The 11,170-nt window shown below is 42.2% G+C and overlaps 1 protein-coding gene across 1 annotated transcript; it reads left to right on the forward strand.

The window, feature by feature from the left end:
• Positions 1-4,015: 4,015 nt before the first annotated feature.
• On the forward strand, positions 4,016-5,625 carry Cd14 (CD14 molecule). The gene is made up of 2 exons (XM_005382018.2): positions 4,016-4,281; positions 4,356-5,625. Exons 1-2 carry the CDS (start codon positions 4,279-4,281, stop codon positions 5,502-5,504), a joined length of 1,152 nt encoding a protein of 383 aa, XP_005382075.1. The 5' UTR covers positions 4,016-4,278; the 3' UTR covers positions 5,505-5,625.
• The last annotated feature ends 5,545 nt before the right edge of the window (positions 5,626-11,170 follow it).

Here is an 11,170-nt window from a genome sequence, read left to right on the forward strand (position 1 = left end):
AGCCAGAAGGCTGGCGCTCCCCACCCGCAGCTCCCTGTGCGCCGGAAGCCCTCCTTCTGGGAAACCATGAGGCCGGGAATTACTGTTACTTTAATAACCTTAAGTTTATCATATACATCTAGGGCATTTATTGGACTTCTCTTGTAACAAATGTTATTGCAATTAAAGTTTATTATGTTCATTAATACATTTTAAAATATTTTTTATATCAGCACAGTCATAAAATTTGCTACACTAAATGTACCCATCTGTTTGAACATTTTGTTGCTTCAGTGGGTCATAAAATTAGTATATGATAATTAAATGTTTACCAACCTGAGAACCAGTTTTTTAAGCCTTTAAATTATTTAAATTTATTTCTATTGAAAAACAACTTAATATTAATTTCTTACGCTTTTCTGCCAAGCAAATATTTAAGTAGCAAGTTATATGGCCCAGTTTTAATGTGTTTGATGGTTAAAAACTGTTACTTTGCTGTATCTTAGGAATACTTGTTTTACTATGATTAGAAGCATACATGCAATTTTCCATTTTTTCAAACCATACTGGAGAATTTGAAACACTTTACTACCTAAGCTGGAATTGGCTTGCTCGTTAATAACCTTTGACTATAGAAAGACAAAACTAAAGAACCCTGAAACTATAGCACTTTGTCTTGTTAATTATGGTAATGTCTCTGATCATAGTATTTCTAACTCTCGATAGTAATGTGGAGAATTATTAAACAAGGGCGTTAATAAGGCATACACAAACTTTGATGACCAGAGACTTCAAGGTATAAGGAAAAGTGTTTACTATAGTAAAAATAAATTTAAATTGTTTAAAAATATTTAAAAAAAAACAAAAACCAGTGCTGGGAAAGCATGTAAAAGACTGAAGCTATACTCATATCTTTCACCATGTACTGAACTAAAATCAAAATGGACCAAAGACCTAGATACTGAAACAGAAACACTGAATCTGATGGAAAATAAAGTAAGTAAAACTCTTGAAGACACAGGTATAAGGAAGGATTTCACAAACAGAACCTTATTTGCACAAGAAATGACACCAAGAATCCACAAATTTAAAACTTTTACACAACAAAGTGAAGAGACAACCTACAGAATGAGGAAACTTTTTTTTTTACCAGCTTCAGACAGAAGACTAGTGTCCGGGCCAGGATATAGCTCAGCAGCATAAGCGCATGCCTGGCAAGCCTGAGTTCAGGGGTTCGATTCCTGGTTCAAAAAAAAAAAAGAAAAAGAAAAAAATATATATATATGAACTAAAAATAAATAAATAAATAAAAGACCCAGTTAAAAGAGGGGCTATTGAGAAACCATGCATGGCAGCACATACCTGTAATCCCAGCTCTTAAGCTGAGCTAGGAAGATTGCTGTAAATTCAAGGTCAGCCTGAGCTACATAGTGAGTTCAAAGCCAACCTGGACTACATAGTGAGACCTTTCTCAAAAAACCAAAAACATAAAAATGGGCAATTAAAATGAATAGCGCCAGGTGTGGTGTTGTACACCTGTAATCCCAGCACTCAGGAGGCTGAAGCAAGAAGGTTGTCACAAGTTTGAGGCTCATCTGAACCACTTAATGGGTCCAAGTCTAACTTGGACTACATAGCGAGACCCTGTCTCAAAAATCTAAAATAAGTAAATATATATATAAATGTACTTCTTAGAAAAAGTACAAATGACCAGTAAGTACTGTATATGAACTGTTACTTTGCTGTATCTTAGGAATACTTGTTTTACTATGATTAGAAGCATACATGCAATTTTCCATTTTTTCAAACCACACTGGAGATCAGCAGTCTTTGTCCATTAGAGAAATACAAATCAAAACAACACTGAGGTTTCATCTTACTATAGGAATAATGACTATCATCACAAACTCAAAAAGCAACATATCATGGCACGGTTGTGGGGGAAAAGAAACAAACATTATGGAAACTGTATGGAGATTTCTCAAAAAAACTAAAAATTTAAATTCCATTCAACCGAGCTATACCTCTTATATTTATTTATTTATTTATTTATTTTTGTCTTTTTGAGACAGGGTCTTACTGTGCAGTTCAGGCTGGCCATGAGCTCACTTTGTAGCCCAGGCTAGTCTCAAACTCGCAACAATCCTCCTGCCTCAGCCTCCTGAGTGCTGGGATTACAGGCGTGCACCACCATGCCTGGCTTCTTTTACCTCTTATAGGTATCTTCGCAAAAGTTAAAGAGAGTGATATATGTATCAGTGATACATGCACACCCACATTTGTAGCAGCACAACTCACAATAGCTAAACCTTGGAAACAGCCCATATGTCTATCAACAGATGAATGAATAAATAAAATGTATTTATACACAATGGAGAGCATTAATCACTCATAAAAAAGAATAAACTTGCACCATTTTAGGACAATGAATGCACCATGAAGACCATAATGCTAAGCAAAATAAATCAGACACAGGCTAAATATCACATGGTTTTTCTTATATGAGAAAATCAAAGTATAAATAAAGAGCAAAACAAAAGATAGATGATAGAAAAAGGGAGGTAGGCCTTTTGCAGATAGGAAGGAGATCTAAGGATGGAGGGAGGCATGAGGGAGAGGAGTGGAAAGGGAAGTAAAAAAGACCAAGGGGTGTGTGTGTGTGTGTGTGTGTGTGTATGTATATATATATATACCAACTCCCTACAATGTCAACACTATATGTCACAAACATATATAAATAAATAAACAAATAAAACAATAGATTGGGCCCTTGCCTTTTTCCTGTAAAATGAGCCTTTCACATGTGAATGGAACATTACTTTCTATAAATTTACAAATTCCACAGATTTTCACCTCCAAACTATGTAACTACAACCAGCCGCAGATCATAAGGTACCTCTTGAAGGCCCACACTCCATTTTCTTAGAGTGTGTACTTCTTTAATTCTGGCTAATAAGGCTTTCTATCCCTCTGAAAAACAAAAAGACTGAAAGGAAAAACACCACTGGCCAAATCGCAGAGCCGTCAAGACACTGTATTTCTTAGGACAAGAGAAAAAATCCTAAGGGCACCTTAGGGAACCCCACAGGAAAATTGTGTTACAAACATTGTATTCCCCAATTTTAGGTCAGAAAATGGATACTGTAAGTGATAGAATGACCTAGCCACTAAAAGCCCCTCCAGTTTTTCTTTTTTCTTTTTTTTCTTTTTTTTTTTTGAGACAGGACATCAGAGCCACCACGCCAGGCTACCCCTCCACTTTTAAGAAAGATACTAGAGCCTGGTATGGTTGGAGCACGCCTGTAATCCCAGCACTTTGAAGGCTGGGGCAGGAGGTTCGCCAGAGTTTGAGGTCAGCCTAGACTATATAGTGAGTTCAAGACCAGCCTGAACTACATAGTGAGACCTTGCCCTAAAAATATGTGTGTGTGTGTGTGTGTGTGTGTGTGTGTGTTAGCAGAGTTGTTTTTTTGTTTTGTTTTGTTTTTTTCGTACCGGAAATCGAACTCACGACCTCGAGCTTGCCAGGCAGGTGCTGTGCCCCTGAGCTAAATTCCCATCCCCTCTTTTTTTTTTTTTTTTAAGAGCAGAATATACTTACTGAGGGAAAGAAAGCTTCTGTCGGAGAGAGGGACAGAAGGGGACCGGAATGGGTTGCCCTAGAACCCGTCTTTTTTAGGGTAGCAGAGTGGTCCTTCACACCAACTTCCTTCCCTTGAACCTCATTCTACCCTCCGGGGTCAACAGATGAAATTTACAGTATCTCCCACAAAACGTCCAGTTTAAATACCTGAGGAAAATCAGGAACTTGGCTTTGGTCAGCAAGAGGGTAATAATAACTAAAGCTAGGAAAAAGTGAAGGAAACCAATCAGGCTGAGTTGCAGGGGTTTTCGCAGGGGATGGGGCGCAGGGCACTGGCCTAAGGCACAAGGATCCTTGCTTCCCCACACCCAATAGACCCGCCTGGGGCGTTTGAGTCATCCTGGCTCTGCCTGGACTGTCTGGCACAAGCGGCCTAAATACCCTGAAAAACCCTTCCTGTTTTGGTCACTCTCCCCACAACAGCCTTCGTTGCAACATTTTATAGAAGGGAAGTGAGGGAGGCGGTTGGAAGGAAGAGAAGTGAAGTGACCAGTGACCAGTGACCAGTGTGCAAAGGTGGGCGCGGTGGCATCTGAAGTTACATAAACTCCTAGGGCTGCCCAAGAGATAAGCGCGTTGGCCTGGAAGCGGGAGGGCTGCACAGGACGGGAGAGACGCGGAGGCCCTTCCCGGCGCCGCTCTCAAGCCTCCGGACCATGGTGAGTACGCGCTAGTCCGGCGGGGCGCCCGCGCGAGCCGGGCGGTGGGTGGCCTGACCTCCGCGGTCTCGCAGGAGCCTGCTCCATGCCTGTGGCTGCTGCTGCTGTCGCTGCTGCGCGTCTCGGCGGGCACCTCGCAGTCGCCACCGCCCGAGCCCTGCGAGCTGGACGACGAGGACATCCGCTGCGCCTGCAACTTCTCGGGCCCGCAGCCGGATTGGTCCAGCGCCCTGCAGTGCACGGCCGCCGTGGAGGTGGAGATCCGAGCTGGCGGCCGCAGCCTGGAGCCGCTCCTGAAGCGCGTCGACCCCGAGGCGGACCCGCGGGGGTACGCGGACCTGGTCAGGGGTCTGCGCGTGCGGCGGCTCGCCCTGGGGGCCGCGCGGGTTCCCGCTCCGCTCCTGCTCGGCGCGCTGCGGGTGCTCGCGTACTCCCGCCTCCGGGAGCTGACGCTGGCGGACCTGGAAGTCACCGGCACGCCGCCGCCCCCGCCCCCGCCAGCCTCCGGGCTCGGGATCTTCACCTTGCGCCTCCGCAACGTGTCGTGGGCGGCCGGCGGTGCCGGGCTCGCCCAGCTGCAGCAGTGGCTCCAGCCGAGCCTCCTCAAGGTACTGAGCATTGCCCAGGCACATTCGCTCGCCTTCGCCTGCAAACGGATCCGCAGTTTCCCAGCCCTCACCACCCTAGACCTGTCTGACAATCCTGGGCTGGGTGAGCGCGGGCTGGTCGGGGCGCTCTGTCCCCACAAGTTCCCGGCCCTTCAGGATTTAGCGCTACGCAACGCGGGGATGGAGACTCCCAGCGGCGTGTGCGCTGCGCTGGCAAAGGCTGGAGTGCCGCCCCACAGCCTGGACCTCAGCCACAACTCGCTGCGCGCTATCGCAAGCGCCGGCGACCTCCAGTGCGTCTGGCCTGGCGCGCTGAACTCCCTCAATCTGTCTTTCTCTGGTCTGGAGCAGGTGCCCCAGGGACTGCCCGCCAAGCTCAATGTGCTGGATCTCAGCTACAACAGGCTGAATCGGGCCCCGCGGCTAGACGAGCTGCCCAAGGTGGGGAACCTGTCGCTGGAAGGAAATCCCTTCCTCCTCCCAGAGGCCCCCCGCCCCCAAGAGAACGCTATGAATTCTGAGGCTGGCATGGCCCCAGCCTGTGCACGTTCACACTTGGCAGTGGGGATGTCAGGAACACTGGCTGTGCTCCAAGGGGTCCGGGGCTTTGCCTAACCCAAGGGAGAATGAACGTCCTGATTTGGGAGCACCATCAAATGATCAGCACTTCTTGATCAACCAACCCTCTGCCTCACCTTTATTAAAATTTTAAATGAGTCATGTCATTCACTCAACAGATCTTTACTGGGTGTCTGCTATGTTCTGGGCTCAGGGCTGGATAAGGAAACCATTTTACCTAGACTTCACCCTTAATCCCTAGAAAGTCTATCTGCCCAAGAAAAGACCTGCAGGGGCAGAAGGGACAAAGAAATGTTGCCTGGTTAATACTGTGTGGGAGAAATAAATGCGTATTCCGGGCTTTCCAAGCAGGTTACTGGCACTTGGGTTAAAGGGCATTGAATGGTAAACATACCTTGGAGGATACAGAATGTTTCCTGTCTGGCTCACTTTGCAAGAGCCAAAGGTAATAAGCCCCAGAGCCATTTATTAATTTGTTTTCTCTTTCTTCCCTACCCTACCCCCAGAGGGAAGGAGTTTCACAATCTCAAGGATCCTCTCCCAACGCATGAAACTCCGCTGCCCCAACAGATACAGTGGGTCTCACGGTATTCGTGCCCTGGCCATAGGGAACTGGGGTATGGGAAACAGATGTGAGATGTAATCTATTACTGAACCAGAGGTTTGTCATGGTAATATGTATGTGGATAACCCTTCCAGCCTGACTTTTTTTTTTTTTTTGAGGCAGGGTCTCACTATGCAGTTCAGGTCTTGAGCTGACTTTGTAGCCCAGGCTGGTCTTGAACTTGCAAAGGTCCTTCTGCCTCAGCCTCCCAAATGCTGGGATTACAGGCATGCGCCACCACTCCCCGCTCTTTTTTGGCAGGAGGGGATAGTCTCACCATGTAGCTACAAAGCTATAGTAATCAAGAGTGTAATACTGTCATAAAGGCATACACATAGATCAATAGAATATATGCGTATATGATAAAATTATTTTTGAGAAGCCTGCCAAGACCATAGAGTGAAGAAAAGAGAGTCTTTTCAACAAATGGTGCTGGAGAAACTGGCCATCTCATCCAAAAGCACTCAGGGGGTCCTTATCTAACACCATATATAAAAACTAACAAAATGGATCAAAGGCATAAATATCAGGTCTAAAACAATAGACTTTTAGAAGAAAATATAAAGTAAAACTTAACAACAGTAGATTTGGATATGACACCAAATACACAGGTAAAAAAAGAAAAATAGGCTGGACTTCATGAAAAATCTTTAAATTCGTGTATGAAAAAGACTCTCAACAGAGTAAATAGAATGAGATAAAATATTTGTAAAACACATATCTGATAAGGAGTTAATATCCAAAATATGTAAAGAACTCTTAAAATGTAACAACAGAAAAATAATCCAATTCAAAAATGGACAAATGCCTGTAGTCCCAGCACTCAGGAGGCTGAGGCAGGAGGATCATTGTGAGTTTGAGACCAGTCTGGGCTACAAAGTGAGCTCAGGGCCAGCCTGAACCGCATAGCGAGACCCTGTCTCAAAAAGACAAAAAAAAAAAAAAATGGGCAAAGGATTTGAATAGACATTTCCCTAAAAAATATCAATATAAATAAATATATATTTATAAATATATAATATATATTTATAAAAATAAATAAACATATGATATAGAGACACATAAAAAGACACTCAATACCACTATTAAGGTAATGCAAATCAAAACTCCAGTAAGGCTCCAGTGAGGTGGGAGGAAAGACTGAGCTCAGGAATTTGGGACTGTATTTTGCTATACCAACCAGGTTTCTGTCCAACAAGATTTTCCCCAACTGAGTTTGGAGACTGGAAACTATGTCTTTAGCCATGTGATATATATTTTTTCTGACAGTACCTAGCATCCTACAAACAAGATCTGTTCATCTGAGGTCAGGGTAGAAATTCAGGGCACCCCAGTGAAGCCCAAAGATGGAAGTAACAGAGGAAGGCTGAGTAACATACCGTGAAGGAGGAAGTGAAGCAAGGAGAGGAATAGACTGTGACAGAAGCAAGGTCTGCACTTCCACATGGCACTTTGTGGTCGGATGCTTGGTGTGTTGTGATGGATTTTATGCTGAAAGGGTGAGATGTGCTCTTAGGACTTCCTTTTTGAGCCAAATCTGTTTCCCTGCAGCTTCCTCTTTTGTCTTAGTTCTGTCTTCTGGAACCAAGCATACACTAGCGCTTTTCCTTGGATACTGAGGAAAGAGGTTTGGTCTTTAAAAAATTTCTCTCCCCGCCCTGTCTCCCCTACTCAATCTTCTCTTTTCCAACACAAACTCTTCAGCCATCGTTTTTAATGCTCAAAGCTCCCTTATTCTTTCCAACATGGGAGGCTCTTTATGAGGCTTAAAATCATGTGCAGGGAAGAACACTGAAACATTGATCTGAATATTTGTGCATATTTTAAAAATATCTAGTTTTTGGGGTTTGGGTTTGTTTTTTTTTTGTTTTTTTTTTTGAGACAAAGCCTCATTGTATTGTTTAGGCTGGCCTTGAACTCACTCTGTAGCCCAGGCTACAGAGTGACCTCCAACTCACAATGATCCTCATGCCTCAGCCTCTCAAGGGCTGGGATTATAGGTGTGTGCCACCAAAAAAGAGTGCCTGACAAGTATATCACAAAGAAGTAAAATTACAGAGCAATAGCACTTATGAATATGGACATGAAAGTCTTCAACAAAATACTAGCAAACCAAATCCAGCAGCACATAGAAGGAATTGCACACCGTGAGTAACTGGAATTTATCCCACAAGTAAAAAACTGGTTTAACATCTAAAAATCACTGTAATATATACATCAAAACACTAAGAAACAAAAATTCCATGATTATTTAACTATATATAGAAGAAACATTTGACAAAACCCAAGGCCTTTCATAAAGAGTGCTCAAGAAAAGGAAAAGTAAGGAACTTCTTTGCATGATGAAGAACATCCACAAAAAAGCATTAGTTAAGATCATACTTAGTGTTGCCATATGTCTGCAACAGAACAAAGATGTGTGTTCTCACCACCTCTCTTTGACTTTGCACTAGAAGTTCTGGTAATGACAGTTATGAAAGAGAAATAAAGGGCATGTGGATTATAAAACTAGAAGTAATACTATTTCAATTCATGGGTATAAAAAAATCCTTTGGAGCAGGCCAGCATGGTAGTACATGGCTATAATCCCAGCCACTTGAGAGGCTGAGACAGGACTATTGTGATTCTGACTTTGCCACCAGCCTGGGCAACTTAGTGAGACTCTGTCTCAAAGTAAAAGATATAAAAATGAGCTGGGGATGTAGCTCAGTAGTGAAGCACTTGTTTAGCATGTACAAGGGCCTAGGTTTAATCCTCAAAACCACCACCACCACACAAAAAAAATCCTATAGATTCACAAAAATGCATTAGTATTAATCAGCAAGTTCAGCAAGATCACAAGATACAAGTCAAAGCCAAAGTCTATTGTATATTATGAGAACATTCTGAAAATTAAATTAGAAAACAATTCCAAGGTGAGCATGGTGGCACATACCTTTGATTCTAGCACTCTGGGGAGCAAAGGCAAGAGATTTGAAACTTTGAAGGCAATTTAGCAATTTAGTGAGTCACTGTCTCAAAATAAAAAAATAAAAAAGAGCTGAGGGATGTAGCTCAGGGCAAAGGAGTTGTTTCTGAATCTTCTAGTCTGTTCCTTTAGTCCTCAGGTCTGTTTATTTGCCAGTACCATGCTGTTCCTATCACAATAGCTTTGTAGTATAATTTCAAGTCAGGGATTGTGATGCCTTCTGCCTTGCCTTGGTTGCCCAGAATTGCCTTTACTATTCTAGGTCTCTTCTGGTTCCAAATGAATTTTAGGATTGTTTTCTCTAAGATATGCTGTTAGAATATTTACTTGGATTGTATTAAATCTGTATAGCAATTTTGGAAGTATGGCATTATTCACTATTATACTGGAAGTCTTAGCCAGAGCAATTAGGCAGGAAAAAGAAACAAAAAACATGCCAAGTGGAAAGGGAAAAGTAAAACTATACAGTATTTGCAAATGACAGATCTTATGCAGTACATAGAAAATCTCATAGAATCCACAAAAATAAAGAATAATTATAGAAATAATAAATAAGTTCAGTGGTTTCAGAGTACATGATAAATACAGAGTACATGACAAAAATTAACCGTGTTGACCTATGTGTGGTTGAACATACTTGTAATCCCAGCACTCTGGGACTCTAAGGCAGGAGGATTTCAAGTTAGAGCCCAGTCTAGGCAACTTAGTAAGTCTCTGTCTCCAAATAAAAAATAAAAAAAGTTTGGGGATGTAGCTCCAGGAAAAAAACCCAGGTTCATTCTCCAGTACCACAGTATAAATGAAATTTAAAATGGTAAAAAAAATTTAAAAGGGGCAGAGGATCTACCTCAGTGTAAAGGTCCTGCATTCAATGCCTAGTATTGTCAAAAAATAATTTTTTGTTGTGTTTTTCACACGAGCAATGACAAAACCAAGAAAAAAATTTTAAATTCTACTTACAATGGTATCCAAAAAATAAAATGACCAAAGAAGTAAAATATTTGTACAATGAAAGATAAATGGGAAGAAATTAAAGAAAACCTAAATAAATTGAAATACAGTTCATGTTCATAGATTGGCAGACCCAGTGTCCTTAAGATGGCAGTATTACTCAAAGAAGTCTACAAATTCAATACAGTTCCAAAACTTAGCCAGGAAGATAGCTCAGCAGCACAGCACCTGCCTTGAAAGCACAAGGTCCTGAGTTGATTCCTGGTAACAACAACAACAAGAAAAAATTCCAGAACTTTAACTATAATCCCAGCACTGTGGGAGGCTGAGGCAGGAGAATCATAAGTTTGAGCCCAACCTGGACAATTTAACAATTTAGAAAGTCTGTGTTTCAAAAAATAGAAAAGAGCTGGGGATGTAGCTCAGTGTGAAGGCCCTGGGTTCAATCCCTAGTACTGCTCTTAAAATTTGTTGGTCTGTATATGGAGAAATAAGGACCTTCATACTTTGTTGGAGGGAAGGCAAAATAGTGCAGCAGCTCTGGAGACAATCTGGCAGTTCCTTGAAACTTTAAGTGTATACTTACCATTTACAATGCATTCTACTCCTTAGAATGCACTCATGGGAAATCAAAACGTATATCCAGCCAGGCATGGTGGCACACACCTGTAATCCCAGCACTCAGGAGGCTGAGACAGGAGGATCATTGCGAGTTCGAGACCAGCGTGGGCTACAAAGTGAGCTCAAGACCAGCCTGAACTGCATAGCAAGACCCTGTCTCGAAAAAAAAAAAAAGTATATATATATATATATATATATATATATATATTTGCATACAAACACAGTATTTATAGAAACACTATTTATAATAAGCAAAAGGTAAAAACAACCCAAATGTCCAACAAGTTATGGTTAAATAAACTGTGATATATACATACAATGGACTATTGTTCATCCAAAAAAGAACAGAGTCATGATACATGCCACTACTTGAACCCCTAAAACCAGTGCTATGAGAAAGCTAGACACTAACGTCACATATTGTCTAATTTACTTCATGTAATGTATCCCGAAGCGCCAACTCCACGGACAGAAAGCTGATTAGTGGTTACTCCAGGAAGGGAAGGGAAAAGTAGGAAATGATTACTTAATGGGTATGGTGGGTGTTTGGAGATGATG

This window comes from Chinchilla lanigera, unplaced genomic scaffold (genome assembly GCF_000276665.1).
Source record: "Chinchilla lanigera isolate Chin_1 unplaced genomic scaffold, ChiLan1.0 scaffold00017, whole genome shotgun sequence".
NCBI classification, from domain to species: domain Eukaryota; kingdom Metazoa; phylum Chordata; class Mammalia; order Rodentia; family Chinchillidae; genus Chinchilla; species Chinchilla lanigera.